The 15562-nt window shown below is 41.3% G+C and overlaps 3 protein-coding genes across 3 annotated transcripts; 2 read left to right on the top strand and 1 right to left on the bottom strand.

Moving 5' to 3' along the window:
• Window positions 1-4989: 4989 nt before the first annotated feature.
• LOC147919338 (acetyl transferase 1-like) lies at window positions 4990-7323 on the bottom strand. Its single transcript, XM_087506060.1, has 2 exons — window positions 6600-7323; window positions 4990-5970 (listed from the first exon to the last, which is right to left on the bottom strand). Exons 1-2 carry the CDS (start codon window positions 7023-7025, stop codon window positions 5101-5103), a joined length of 1296 nt encoding a protein of 431 aa, XP_087362186.1. The 5' UTR covers window positions 7026-7323; the 3' UTR covers window positions 4990-5100.
• A 1387-nt stretch (window positions 7324-8710) lies between these two features.
• Window positions 8711-10009, top strand: LOC147919337 (uncharacterized). Its single transcript, XM_087503938.1, has 2 exons — window positions 8711-9163; window positions 9224-10009. Exons 1-2 carry the CDS (start codon window positions 8711-8713, stop codon window positions 10007-10009), a joined length of 1239 nt encoding a protein of 412 aa, XP_087360064.1.
• A 2651-nt stretch (window positions 10010-12660) lies between these two features.
• On the top strand, window positions 12661-15073 carry LOC104772675 (uncharacterized). Its single transcript, XM_087503937.1, has 3 exons — window positions 12661-14032; window positions 14139-14467; window positions 14579-15073. Exons 1-3 carry the CDS (start codon window positions 12661-12663, stop codon window positions 15071-15073), a joined length of 2196 nt encoding a protein of 731 aa, XP_087360063.1.
• The last annotated feature ends 489 nt before the right edge of the window (window positions 15074-15562 follow it).

Genomic DNA, 15562 nt, shown 5'->3' with positions numbered 1-15562 from the left:
TCAAAGAGTTCTTTTCCTGTATATCATAGCGAAGACAATTCAAATTATGATAACTCAGCCTAAACATTCTGAAAAATCAGCCATAAAACAAAGATAAATCAGACATTATGATAACTCAGCCTAAACATTCTGAAAATAAGCCATAAAACGAAGATAAATCAGACATTACCTTCTCTGCCGCCTCTAACTCTTTGGTCTTCTCTGACGCCTATAACTCTTTGGCATTTCTCCTCGTGGAAGGCCGTGTTTTCGTATCAGCTGGTTTCTTAGCTGGAGAAGTCAAAGAGTTCTTTTCCTGTATATCATAGCAAAGACAATTAAAATTCTAATAACTCAGCCTAAACATTCTGAAAAATCAGCCATAAAACAAAGATAAATCTGGCATTACTTTTGATGTCTGAAGTTCCTGTCAATGTCCCAAATGTAAAATCTGGTCAGTTGTGTTTTGACCAGTTTGCTCTAAATCCATTGAAAGCACGTGCTCTTTCATCTCTTTGAGGTCCGTCTCAAAAGATCCAAGCCTGGTTTCAATCCTTTCATCCATCTTCTTCTCCAGATTCGCCGATACATTTTCAATGTTTCTATCAAAAGTGTCAAACCTTGTGTTTAACTTAGAGATCAATTCGTAGATAGTTCTAACCGACCCATCTTCCCCAGCATCTTCCCCAGCATCTTCCTCCTCACTTACCTTTTTTCCTTTCTTCTTCCTCTCCTGTGCAACTCCTTCACTAGTTTCACCACCCTGACTGTTGGAAACTTTCTTCTGGACTTTCCGCTTCTTTGCGGGAGGAGATTCAGACTCAACAACTGCTTCAGCTTTCTTTTTTTTTTTTCTTTTTCTTCTTATCACTCCCCTTTACATCCCAAAAACCTTTAACAAACGTATTCATATGTATGTCTTCGATCAGGCGATCAATTGCTGGGTCGTCTTCTTGTTCTGGCCATGAATGAAATAGCTCGCAGTCGTTTTCCTTCATAACCATTTTAATCACACGCAGTTGTAACATAAGAGATTATGAAACCCATCAGTAAGTTTTAACTCAGCCAACACTAAAGCATAAATCAGCCATTACTAAACCATAACTCAGTCGTCACTAAACCATAACTCATCCATAACTAAATCATAACAAATCCATTACTAAACAATCACTCAACCAGATATAAACCTTACCTCACCAAGCGCTTTGATCTCTTCAGCAATTACGGTTTCCAGCGATGAACGTGTACGGTTTCCACCCCATTGAAGCATCGGTATGCCACCATCTTCAGCTGATGCATTCCCAAACCGTTCTCCAAAGCATTTGATGGACTCATACGCCCAAGCCTGTAACATGGGTGTAAACCCACTAAGGGTGTACGACTTTCCCGTAGGGTTCAACATCTTTATAGAATCAACAAGAGCTTCAAATGCTGACCGACCCCACGGATACGTCTTCATTGCTTCATCATCAAAAACTCTTTTGGCACTTTCATATGGAATTCTAGAGTTATGATGCAAACCATAAAGTCCAATGTGTTGAAGAAGCAACAGCCCCAACCATTTACGATGATCAAGTCCAATACACTTTTAATGCTTTCCTGAGTTCAAGTAGCGTTGGACCTGCCCCACCAGGCACTTTCAAAAGTCTGGAGAACTCTTTGTGTTCCTCTTCAAGTTCAAACCGTTCAGTAGGCATTGGGGCTATGTTTAATCCCGTCACATAATGAAATTCATTCAACCCAAACCTGATAGGTTGACCGCCGACCACAAACCAAAGCTCCTTCTTATGTACCCTTAACTGGTTACATAGTAGGAAATGAACAACCTTACCAGACCAGACGAATTGGCTATCAACTAGCTTAGAGATTATTCCAATAGGTACATCTTTCGTTTTTTCCCACTCATTCAGTCCTATTGATTCCCTAATCTGAGGGAATTCTCTCATCCTGAAATTGGTGTTAATATCTCTACACTCTATATTAGAGTTTCCTTCAGCGTATAGTCATGGGGGGTAATCCCTTGCTTGTTCTTTAGAAGAAATAATCACCATCGACATCTGTTATAGTTCATAAGTAAATCATAAAATAAATCAGCCATAACATAAAACAAACTCATACACAAAGCATAACATAACTCAGCCACAAACACATAACTCAGATCTAAAGCACAAAATATCTCAGTCACAACTCAGCCGTAACTCAGCCGCAAAATAAAACAAACAGTAAATCAGCCATCGAATCGAGTAAATCTAATAAATCAGCCATAAACCCTAAAATAACTGAGCCGCAACATAAAACAAAAAGTAAATCAGCCATCCAATCGAATAGATCTAACAAATCAGCTGTCATTAACAACGGCGACAATCAGCCGTAAATCATCGAAAAAACCCACATTCAGCCGGAAAATTCGAAACTAAACAGTCGACACATACCAGATAGACGAAGACGAAGAAGACGAAGAGAGAGAGAGAGCGACGACGAAGAAAGAGAGTGCGACGACGAAGATAGAGAGAACGAGTAAAGACGGCGAGAGATGACGGCGAGAGATTGACGGCAAGAGAGTGGACAATATCAGAGTATCGCCAGCGACGAGAGACGACGAAGAGACGACGAGAGTTTCGATATTGTTTTTTCGCGGTTTGTGAACAGTTAAAACTATTCACTTTCCCTCTCTTTGATATAAACAAGAGAAAACAAAACTGTGGATCTAAAAAAGACTGCGATCTAAAAAAAACTGCTTAATGATGTGTTAAATCATATCGGATGTGTATTTTAATTTGCTGATGTGTATTTTTTTTTAATTTTTTACTCAAATTCGAGAAACAAAACCCAAAGGGTAAATTGTAATTACACCCAGGGCACTAAACATTCTAGTAATTTTCAAAAGATTTATAGATATGAGTAATAAACCAACTTTTGGATAACATTTGAGTAATTCTTTCTTTATAAAATAAGTCCTGAAGTTCATACATATTTACAATCATGCCATTGGCATTAATTATTAATTTGTTTTTCATTTAATTAGTTAAAATTAAGTTTTTATTTTTGAAAACAAGATTTCCCATCCTAAATAAATTTCCAAAAAAATTGGAACCACTCCCTTTAACATTAAGTGTTAAGTTTATAATTAATTTAACTAGATTTTAACATGCGGTATACCGCATGTATATAATTTTTATTATTATTTATATTTTATATTGTATTTCTTTTGTTAAATATTTGATGTTTTGCAAATAGAGGAATAACTAAATTTTCCGAGCGTTTGTATAGCTAAATGTTTATATTCATTTTTTAATCCGTAATATACTTCATGACTATTTGTTTGTTATATTTAGTTTGTTTTGTTTAGTGTTTGAGATTTTATTTTGATTTTTAATTATTATAACAAAAAAATAAGGATCTAAATATATAATAAGTCATTTATACGCTATGATTAAGTCAGATTTTTCCTAATGATTTAATTATTTTACACAATCTTAGTTAAATCAACTTAATTTTATATATCAAATATTCTAATATTAATAGTGTTGACAAATAATTAAATGAGGATTTAACCCGTGTTAGCACAAATTTAATGATAGTTTATTAATTCTAGCATATCGTCTTTATAACCCATCTACTATATAATCATATTGTATAGTATTTTGAACTTTTTTAATTTTACATATTCGTAATATTTTAAAATTTTATTAAGTTTATATATATTAATTATAATATTTAAATAAATGTGATCGAAGTTCTTCTTACGTTAAAAATTAAACTCACATGTTTTGGAAAACAAAATAGGAATCAAATTGTTGTTTTCTTGGTTTGCAAAAGATTCATAGATAGAATATTTTCAATACACAATAGAAGGTGTAGTTAAATATATCATATTTTGTGTTTCCATATTGATTTTGCTATAATTTTTTAGTTGAAATGGAATGTAAAATATTTAGGAAAGAAAATCTGAAGTAATGTTATTTTGGAAACTTTTGAAGGGTTAATGTTGTAAATAAAAATTTAAATAAGCAAAACTAAAAGGGCATAACACAAAATGTACTTCAAAAATGTTAATATAGATTAATATTAAATTTCCAATTTTACAAAACAATATTTTCTCCATACACAATTCAGATTGTTTAAACTAAGTGTTTCACAGATTTATTTGCATTTTTATTACGTATTTAAAACTAATTTTTACTTTCACAGGTTTCGTATGATGAGTTTTTACGGATTAAAAATCTTTGAACATGTTTCCTCACCCGTCTAGCATGGCGGGTTTGGACTATAGAAACTATAGATTTGTAATCATAGTTTTGAAAATTAACTTATAAATTATTTAGTATATGAACTACAAAATATTAGACATACTACAACACATTCTTAATATTCCAAAAAAAATACACATAAAAATATACACTAACATAATATATAGGCATAACCTCTGTTTAATTCTAGAGAACAAAACAAATCTAGAATTTTATATTCTATCTAATAACAAATGTAATGTAATTGGGTTATAAACTTTATAAAACGTAAGAAGAAGAAAAAAAATTCTAAACAAAATTCTAAATTAATTAGACAAAAGTTAATTAATTGAGAATTTGAAAACTAAATAAAATAATAATTATTATTTAAAATACAAAAATTTATAATTTAGTCCCGCGGTAATCCTAGTGCGATTGCAGTTTTAAACAGTATTAAACGTCTTGGTGACTGATTTAACGATTAAAAATATATTGTTTGCAGAAGGTTTATGCTTTTTGTATAACTATTTATTATGCTTTTTATTCATTTTTAATTAATTAATGCTTATAATTTATGAAAATATTAAATGATAATATTTAAAATATTAATTCTACATAGAGTTATGAACAATGTGTATGAAAAATGATTCATTTTTTTTTTTTTAATTTATATACGTAAAAACTTTCAAAATCAAGTTTTTAGGAATAGAAGAAATATATAATAGAGATATAATATTTTATTTTTTTCAAAATGTTAGCTTTGGTTTTAAAAAAAAAATCCTAATAAAAACACTCTTTTATTCCTTCTTTGTTATATCACAAACGCATTTGATAAGAACAATATTCTGATATTCATAATATATTTCCTTTTTTCAAAGAGCCTTCTTATAAACTACTTCACACCACTTAGAATAATCTTGGGCTCAAATCGAAGGATTTCTTGATCCACAAGTAACTTCGACACCTCCTCCTCCGGTAAAGTAACCGATACCACCCTCCCAAACCCTTTCTCTGGGGACGGCATCACCATAATCACCCCTTCACCACCAACGTTTCCGATCCGGTAACTCACATGCACAGGCCTAACACCGTCCTCAAACACAGCCTCGTACATCATCGGGTCTCCTTCAACAATCATATGCTCCATATTCACAATCGTCAAATCTCCACCGTACATCAGCTCTTGTTCCCCAACCCGGTTTAGATCGGACCTGATTTTCTCCACGGTTAGGTTCGTCACGTGGTCGTTTATCAAACGTGCAACATGTCCAATCCCCTGATCAGCCACGTTAGTCATCTCTAGAGATGAAAAGTTTAAAGCGTTTCCGAAGAAGCCATAAGGAAGTGGATTAGGCAAAAGCCTCCTGAAGTCCACACACATACACACTCGATCATGGCTCTTGCGCTTTACTAGAGCGACACGTGTCCAGAAAAGAGCGGCAAACACATCGAACGGTGAGGCTTTGGGGAATATTCCGTCTTCTTCGATATATTTCTTGAAGGAGGAGCTAGAGAAACGAAACGTTGCGGTGGCTGTTTTTGTTGAAATAGGCTTAGAAATGGTCGCACTGTTGGGTTTAACGGCGTCAGTATCATCAGTTAAGATGGAGGGTAGTGGTGAGAAGGATGGAGGATGGACGATACATCGACGGCGTTGGGCTTCTGTCCATGATTTTAAGAGAACAGTAAGTGTTGTTGCGTCTGCTTGCCTGTGTGGGCAGCTTAGGCCTATTGCTACTCCTCCCCCTTGAAATTCGTTAATCTGCCAAAATCGTTACAAAAAAAGTATCAAGGCTGTGAACCAAATTATCCTACCCGGACCAAAAACTGAACAGTATTTACCGATATGCTATCAAGGCCGGGAAATCAATACGATTCGGGTTTTGGTCTTATATACCTAAGTCGAGATTCCAAAGTTATTGTGCTGAATAAGCCGTAACTTTATATACATATCTTTGATTGTACATAAATCTCTGTTGCAAAACCAGAACATACTTACAACATCTAAGTCATTTTATCAACACAAAAAATGACTTTTAAGATTAAAACTTACCAAATTGATGCAATTTACCAACACAAACTTTGGCCCGCAAGATCAAGAACTTACTTTGAATTTAGTCAATTTACCAAAATATACCTAAAATACTTAAAACTGAAATTTGACGTAAAAACAAAACAAATTTATAGTTTTATAATCATTCCGACACGAATTACTTATTTTATCACCCTAAATCGTACTGAAACCAGACAGAACCAAGAATACGTTTAGTTAAATGTTAAAACTGACAGAACTTTTTCAACCCAAATTTTAGAAGTTCCAAACCGAAACAAACTGATGAACTAAGAGTAAGACAAACAAACTTATACTATATGAATGATGTGTAAATGAACCTGTAGACGAAACGGTGCCCAAGTACTCGGATCTTCTGGCATATCTTCCCAAGCCGTTAAATCACTTTCATCATGTCCATCGGCTGATCTTAGCCATTCATCAATACCCACACAGACTTTGGCTTTCAAGGTTCGAAGTCCGGCGTCGTTACACTTCACCTCCAAGATCCCGTCTGGGGTTTTAGCGACCCGACCAACAACGGGCGGGTACATAGAGAGGAGCTCAGACAACGAGATCCGGACGGAGTCGAGGTCAAAGGACCCGAACGGACTACGAGGGTAGTAAACGATGACGTGGAGAGTATGTGGACTCATGGCGTTGTCTAAAGCGGTAAACGGGTGTACCCGAGCAGATCTTGATGGCTTGCTGGATACCGCAGTTAGCATTGACTTGACTTCGACCCGGTTCTCTCGGGCGATACCCATTTTTATTTAGAAAAAGTTAGACAAAACTAAAAGAGACTCTGAATATTGGTCTGAGTGTTTCTATGAGAAATTTAGAAACACGTCTTATATATAAAGAAAACCAAAGATGAACATTTCAGTTTACTAGAATATAAAGATCTTTACGTGATACAGGGAAGAGAATAATGTGTAAAGTTTGTTGAGGTTGCATTGATCATTTATGGAGGGGATGATAAGTGCTGGTGCCTGCTAGTAGTTGTACTTGTACCTTGTTATCCAATAGAAACTCACCTCACCATTAATGTATATACAAAAAGTCAAAAACTATGAAAAATGAAAGTCACCGATGGATTTAATGGGTTCTCATAACGCAGTGGGCCTCACAAATATAGGTGGAACATAGGAGCGGTTCTATTCATGACGACTGACGAGGATGTGTTAGGTGCCCCATGATATTATGACATTGAAAAGTTATTACTTGAAATCCAATGCTTGTCGTGGGCAATCCTATAGCCCCTTTCCTCAAAAATTACTTCGTGATGCTCGGATTTACATCGTCTTGATTTCCTTCGGATCATCTCCTTCAAAACCCATTTCTGAGCACTATATCTCATCTTGTTCGGTTTCTCCCAGCTCCCTACGAGTTCTCTAATCTCCCTAGCACCTCGGTCCTTATAAGCTCCGCCATCCCTGTTGTACCCACGATTCGCCATCTCGGATAAACAGGCAAAAGGCCTGGGCCGGGCACATTACACGGGTTAAGGATGCAGCTCGGGACGGCCCATCAGGCCCGTAGAAAAAAAGAGAGCGGAGAGGTGACATATCAGTTAGCTCGCAGCTCGAGCTCGGTCAAAGATTCCCGCATTCAAGTGTATTAATTAGGACGCAGAAATCATGTAAAATTAATTACCCAATTAATGCGTAATTAATTTGTCTGTATAAATATGTAAGGGGGGAGTCATTTGAAAGGATGGAACAATTTTTTCTTGAAGCAATACAATACAAATTCTAGTACTCAAACACTCACAATTCAGTTCGGAACTTTAAACGGTGTCAAGCTCCTCCACACTTGAATCACTTCGGAAGGAGAGAATTTATTTCAGTTCTCACATTTGGCGCTAGAAGGAGGGGAGTTGTCACCTAACTCTTGCTAGTTCCGACTTCGCAACCGAACCCATTTCATCCAACCACCGCTATGGCTACCGATTCTTCCAATCAGGTAACTCTGGAGGCTATCCAGAAACTGTTGCATGACTTGTCTGAGAAGTCCAATCGCCAGCAAGCAGCCTCGGCCGCTCTTACCGAGCGTTTTGATAGCTTGGAGGGTCAGGTCTCCACCCGTCTGGAGGCAATCACTGCGTCGCTAACCGACCTCTCAGCCTCTCACCATGCATATGCCGATCGGGTCGATCTCCTATCTTCGATCAAAACCCTCGCCGACGCGCTCTGGACTTTAGCAGCGTCATTCCGCCTCTCACCACGCAGCCTGCAGCAGCAAACTCCACCCCGGGGAATACCTTCCCACCCCAGCTGAGTGCTCAAGCAGCACCTCCGCCGGTCGGCGATAGTCATACTCCAGGGCAGCTCGACGTGGCCGGATCCTCCGATGCCCAAGTTCGTTTTCCTCCCCCGTGGGCGGAAACACTTCGACTCCTGGTTACGTCACCAATCCCGAGATCTTCCGCATGCAGAGCAAAATCCGGGACATGCGGTCCGTGATGCACAGTGCAACCACCTCGGCTCCAGATATTTTCCGTGTGATCGAGGAGTCTAAGCGAACTCCTTTCTCCGACCAAGTAGCCCGAGTTCGCATCAAAGATACTGGCAAAGTTAAGTTCTCGAGCTACGAGGGAAAAGGAGACCCGACCAATCATCTCAAGACCTTCTTGTTAACAGCTAGCCGCGTGGACCTCGAGTCTCATGAAGTAGACGCAGGGTACTGCAAGTTGTTCGCAGAAACATTTTGCGGACTGGTCCTACTTTGGTTTGCATCTTTAGCAGCCGGATCCATAAACAACTTCACCGAGCTGTCGACCTCATTTGTTAAGCAGTATTCTAGCTTAATAGAAACCGTAGTGACAGATGCTCAGCTTTGGAACTTGAGCCAGAATGTCGGGGAATCTCTCCGGTCTTATATAACGAAGTTTAAGGAAATCCAGGTTCAGATTCCATGACTCTTGGACTCAACTGCTTTGGCTGCGTTAAAAAATGGCCTCTAGCATGAGTCTCGCTTCCGTGAAGAATTATCCGTAAATCGGTTCCCAACCATTCAGGACGCCTTACACCGGGCTTCGAACTGGATAATCGCTGAGGAAGATAAGGCTGCAGCCGCACTAAAGCATAAAGTTCCATCTGCGGGCAAACCCCGGTTCGAAACACCCGCTAAAAAGACTTCGCCTGCGACTCCGAAGTCCGGACTTGGCACATTCGCAGTCAATCAATCTCCCAAGAAGAATTCTCCAAAGAGTTCGCCATCTAAACCGCCATTTTCACCATGTTCCAAGAGTGGAGTACTCCCAAGTGACAAATGGGTCCGAGATGAGGACACGTACTGCAAGCTCCAAAAAACCAATAGCCACTCCACTCGTGACTGCAAGAAGCTGATGCACCTTCTCGCAGAAAAGTACATGGCCGGAGAGATGCCAAACGTAACAATCAAGGATTTGGAGCAGAAAACAACCCCCGAGGTGGACGAAGACGCTCCACCTTCGAAAAAACCAAAACAAACTGAAGGGAGCGTAGCCCCCAAGAAAAGAATAGACGTCATAATAGAGAAATCGCGCCTCTTTCGAAACTCCATCACTGCGATCAAAAACCATCAGCGGAAGCTCGCGAGCCCTCAGCCGAAGCGAGCTAAAGTCACAGTAAGCGATCTACCTGAAGTTACTTTCTCCGAAAAGGAAACTGAGGAGCTGGACACTCCGCACGACGACGCACTCATCATATCACTTGACGTGGCGAACCATGAAGTGTGCCGAATCTTAATCGATACTGGGAGTTCGTGAAACAACCCGACCTTTTTTATTTAACAATTAAATACAATGTAAACAATTATGCAGCCTATACTACTAAATTAAACCAACCCAAACCACAACTCCTCATTAAACCAATAACAAGCAGTACACACAGCGGAAACATACCAACCATACAAAACCATTACAACATCAATACAATAACAATCCTAAGCATACTATCCATTAACCTAGCATATCTCTATCCAAGGTTCCAACAACATATCCAACAATCCAATAACACACAAACGAGACCCTAGATCATCCTCCTCCTCATCGCCATGATTCCACAACACAAACCTGCACACCACAAACAACAATTGAGATGCGTAAGTATTATCACAAATACTTAGTGAGGCAATCCTCCCATCTACTAGGTTATACACACAAGCAACTGAGAAACCAATGCTTAACAAATGACAACCAAACACAAACAAACCAGTAAAAATCACGAAACAAGCAACTTGGTGTCGACCGACACCAGAGAGTGTCGATCGACACTGGCCAAACATGGTGTCGACCGACACCTAACTGGTGTCGATCGACACTCCCTTTGCAGACGCGAACTGCACGAATCCGAACGACGAACCTCCGTTTCAATCCGCCTACAATCTGTCCCAAACTCTCCCAAAAGCCTCAGGAACCTATAATAACCATAACACAACCACCACAAGCAAGAACAACACCACAAAACACAACAAATCAAGCAAACAAAGGATTCTCAGGCTTAGATAAGCCATTGTCATGCACTCACCTTATCAACTGATTATAACAACCAATACAACCAGTTGAGACCCTCCTAACGTCTGAAACAGCCCAGAAACAGCCTACAACAAGCCACACAACCAAAAACGACTTATAGCAAAACTGGACAGAAACATCAGAAAAGAACAGTCTCAAAGACGAAACCATAAAATGACAACCACCCGTTAAATAACAAATCGCTCCGGTGAAAAGCTATCCCTAGACGTCACGAAGCTTCCCAGAAAATGTCAGCACGATCAGGAACCAGACGAGACCACGATCTCAATTACAATCCCCGATGGTTCCAATTCACGTCTGAGAAAACGTGACTCACGAAACTGCCAATAACTCATCGAGTTTAAATCTAAAACTACTTCTGTAAAAAGGGGAATGACGATGAAAGACTTGGGAATAAACCTACCAAATTTCATTACCTTTGAGAACGATTTGATATGCCGAAACTGTTTCCTCCCAAACCCTAACGATTCTGCTCTTTCTCCTTTAATCTCCTTCACACCACAATAGGCTCTCTCCTCTCTCTCTCTATCTCTGCAAACGGCGACAAGACACCCTAAAACCCTTAATTTGTCGCTTCTCCACTTATATACTCAGTTTAGATAACTAAACCAAACCAACCAAACCAAAATCGCGAATTAAAACAAACCCGACGAACCCAGAAATAGTGGTGTCGATCGATGCCACAAGGGTGTCGATCGACACTCCTACCAAAACCGCATAATCCGGTTCGCGGATGTTACAGTTCGGTGTATTTGATTTTCCTCGAGACGCTTGCTCGGATGGGTAACGGGAGAGAGAACATCGTAGGACCACCCTCACCTTTGGTCTTGTTCACCAGCAAGACATCGATGTCGTTGGGCACAATTACACTACCGGTGTCCACTCAAGGAGTTGTAAAAATGGTGGAGTTCACGGTCTTCGACCGACCTACGGCCTATAACGTAATTCTGGGAACCCCTTGGCTTTACCAGATGAAGGCAGTGGCCTCCACGTACCATCAGTGCATCAATATCCGACCCCACAAGGAGATCGAGAGATTCTAGGAAGCCAAAGGTTGGCGAGGATCTGCTATCTCGCGAGTCACAAGCTCCTGGTTCAATAGCAACCACAGCTCGAGGTCCCGAAGAATCCAGTTTGGAAGCAATTAAAAGGCGACCTCACTGAGTCCATTTTTATCAATGATAAGTTTTCAAATCAGGAAATCAAGATCGGAATGGGATTGGATAGCGAGCTCTGCGCCAGTCTGATAACCTTTCTGAAGGAAAATATGACCACCTTTGCGTGGTCCGTGGACAAAATGCCCGGTATCAGTCGGTAGGTAATCTCCCACGAGATGAATGTGGACCCAACGTTCAGACCTATAAAGGAGAAGCGAAGGAAGCTGGGTCCTGAGCGAGCTGAAATTGTTAACAAAGAAGTGGAACGTTTGCTAAAGGCAGGGCAGATACGCGAAGTGAAGTATCCTGAATGGCTCACAAACACAGTGGTAGTCAAGAAGAAGAATGGAAAATCACGAGTTTGCATCGATTTTACCGACCTGAATAAGGCGTGCCCCAAGGACAGTTTTCGACTTCCGCATATCGACAGGCTAGTTGAGTCCACTTCGGGCCACGAGCTGATGTCTTTCATGGACGCTTTCTCCGGTTACAATCAAATCCTGATGAACCCAGATCACCAGGAAAAGACCGCATTCATTACGGACCGCAAGATTTACTGTTACAAAGTGATGCCTTTCGGGTTGAAGAACGCCTGAGCAACTTACCAGAGACTTGTAAACCGAATGTTCGAGCACCAGCTCGGAAAAACTATGGAAGTTTACATTGACGACATGTTGGTGAAGTCTATGGAAGACAGCTTGCTTCGTTATCCTGAACCAGTTCGGGATGAAGCTTAACCCCACAAAATGCACCTTTGCAGTCCCATCCGGTGAGTGTCTGGGATACATCGTCACAGAAAGAGGAATTGAGGCAAACCCGAGGCAGATCAACACTTTCTTGTCTATGAGTTCTCCTAGGACTTTACGCGAAGTACAACGTCTTAACGGACGGATCGCAGCCCTCAACCGCTTCATTGATCGATCTACGGACAAGTGCCTCCCGTTCTACCGGTTGTTGAGGAAAGGGGGGAAGAACTTCCTTTGGGATGCGAATTGCGAAGAGGCTTTCTCTCAGCTGAAAGCTTATCTATCCGAACCGCCGGTCTTGGCTAAGCCCGAGCTCGGAGAGCCACTTTTCCTTTACGTAGCTGTCTCGGACAGTGCAGTAAGCGGAGTCTTGCTTCGGGAAGAAAGGGGGGAGCAGCGACCAATTTTCTATGTTAGTAAGTCGTTTACTGGGGCAGGGTCCAGATATCCTATGATGGAAAAATTGGCCTTGGCGGTCGTTACTTCGGCAAGAAAACTGCGACCTTACTTTCAGTCCCATACAATCATAATCCTAACGACGCAACCACTTCGGACGGTGTTGCATAGTCCGAGCCAGTCTGGGAGATTAGCTAAATGGTCTGTCGATTTGAGTGAATATGATATCGAGTTCCGGACTCGAACCTGTGCTAAAGCGCAGGTGCTGGCAGATTTCCTGATCGAACTCCCACTAGCCTCTTCGGCCCGTGAAAATGTTGAGGCCCCATGGACATTGTATGTGGATGGAGCATCTTCCAGATCGGGAGCAGGAATAGGGGTCCGTCTCACTTCTCCTACTGGGGAAGTAATCGAGCAGTCGTTCCGTTTGGCTTTTAGTGCGTCAAACAACGAAGCCGAATATGAGTCATTCCTCGCTGGTTTGCGCCTCGCAGTAGGGATTGGTGTCCGAAAACTCCGAGCTTTCTGCGATTCGCAGCTGGTCACCAACCAGTTCTTGGGGGAGTATGAGACAAAGGACGGTCGTATGGAGGCTTATTTGTCTGCAGCTCGGGAATTAGTAACTAAGTTTGAGGATTTTGAAATCACTAAGATCCCACGAAGTGAAAACTCTGCGGCAGACGCTTTAGCAGCTTTTGCGTCCACTTCGGATCCCACAATGACAAGAATTATCCCCGTCGAAGTCATCGAGTTTCCAAGCATCCGACTGGAGAGCTCGAACGTGGTCACTTGGGCAATGAAAAAACAGTTGGCCGCTGAGGAGGCAGCTCTCAAGCAGGCTCCAGAACTCTTTGCCACAGGAGTAACCAATTTCCGTCATGCCTACTCCAATGGATATACATCCGTCTCTGGTCGAGCAAGACGCAAGTCAAACTCTGGAATCACCAAGCTCGCCGGTTCACGACCAAGCTGTTATCTCGCATTCCACCTCGAGCAGTGCGAACACTAATAATTGGGGGGGAGGAGATTGGTGGAGTCCGATCTGGGCTTACTTGGAAAAAGGGGAACTCCCAGCTGATAAGTGGGCAGCCAGGAAACTCAAAATTGTCAGTGCACGGTATTGCATTCACAGCAGAGTACTCCTACGCCGAAGTGTATCTGGTCCCTATCTCACATGTGTTGCTGGTAAAGAGCCCGCGATGCTAATGCGAGCCGTTCACGACGGCCCCAATGGAAATCACTCCAGAGGACGGACGTTGGCTTTCAAGATCAAAAGGCAAGGATATTTTTGGCCTACTATGGTCACGGACTGCAAAAACTATTCTCGGACCTGTGAGAAATGTCAAAAGCATACCCCGTCAATCCATCAACCTACCGAGCTCCTGTCATCGGTGTCCGCACCTTACCCATTCATGAGGTGGTCCATGGATATCATTGGCCTTTTACATCGGGGACCAGGAGGAGTTTAGTACGTGCTCGCTCTTACTGACTATTTCTCCAAGTGGGTAGAAGCAGTGGCCTTTGCGAAAGTAACGAGTGAAGAAGTGGAGCAGTTCGTGCTTAAAAGCATAATCTATCGCTACGGTGTCCCTCATGAAATAATCACCGACAATGGTCCACAGTTCATCTCTTCGCAGTTCGAAGGATTTTGCGCGAAATGGAAGATTCGACTCAATAAGTCAACTCCCTGTTACTCGCAAGGTAACGGACAAGCCAAGGCAATGAATAAGGTCATACTGGCCAACTTGAAGAAACGGCTCGATTCTCGCAAAGGGCGCTGGCCGGTTGAACTGCAGGGCGTTCTTTGGGCTATCCGAACAACACCTCGTCGGACCACTAATGAAACACCTTTTTCCCTGGTTTACGGAGTTGATGCCGTAGTCCCAGCTGACATAGAGGTTCCTGGAGTCCGTACTTCGCTAAATCCACTCCGAGCTGAGGAGAATGAGGAATTTCTACATGATACCCTCGATACAATCAATGAGCGTCGGGACTAGGCCTTAGTTTGGATCCAGAATTACCAGAACGCAGTAGCCTGGTACTATAACTCCAAAATCCGAGGCAGGCCCTTGGCAGTTGGTGATCTAGTCCTCCGAAAGGTCTACGAGAACACCGAGGAACTCAACGCAGGGAAGCTGGGAATCAACTGGGAAGGACCATACTGAATTACTCCGAAACGGAGTTTATCAGCTCGAGGATTCTGAGGGAAAACTAGTTCCAAGGTTCTGGAACTCTTTACACCTTAAACTCTTTTACAGTTAAGTATATTTGTATCGAACTACGTTTAGCTTGATCCTGATAAGGGTACGTAGGCAGCCCATTTCGGGTCTAGTTATCCATATTAATAAAATTTAAAGTTTTCTTAAACTTATTTATTAATAATGGTTCAAAAAAAAAAAAAAAAAAAAAAAAAAAAGACGCCGAAGTCTGACTTCGTACATATCATTTTTAAGCCGAGGTCCATCCTCGCAAATCCTAAACCGAAG

This window comes from Camelina sativa, chromosome 20 (genome assembly GCF_030686135.1).
Source record: "Camelina sativa cultivar CO46 ecotype springtype chromosome 20, ASM3068613v1".
In the NCBI taxonomy this organism is placed as follows: Eukaryota; Viridiplantae; Streptophyta; class Magnoliopsida; order Brassicales; family Brassicaceae; genus Camelina; species Camelina sativa.
Note: the sequence above shows the minus strand (reverse complement) of the source record. Positions and strands in the feature narration are given on the sequence as shown.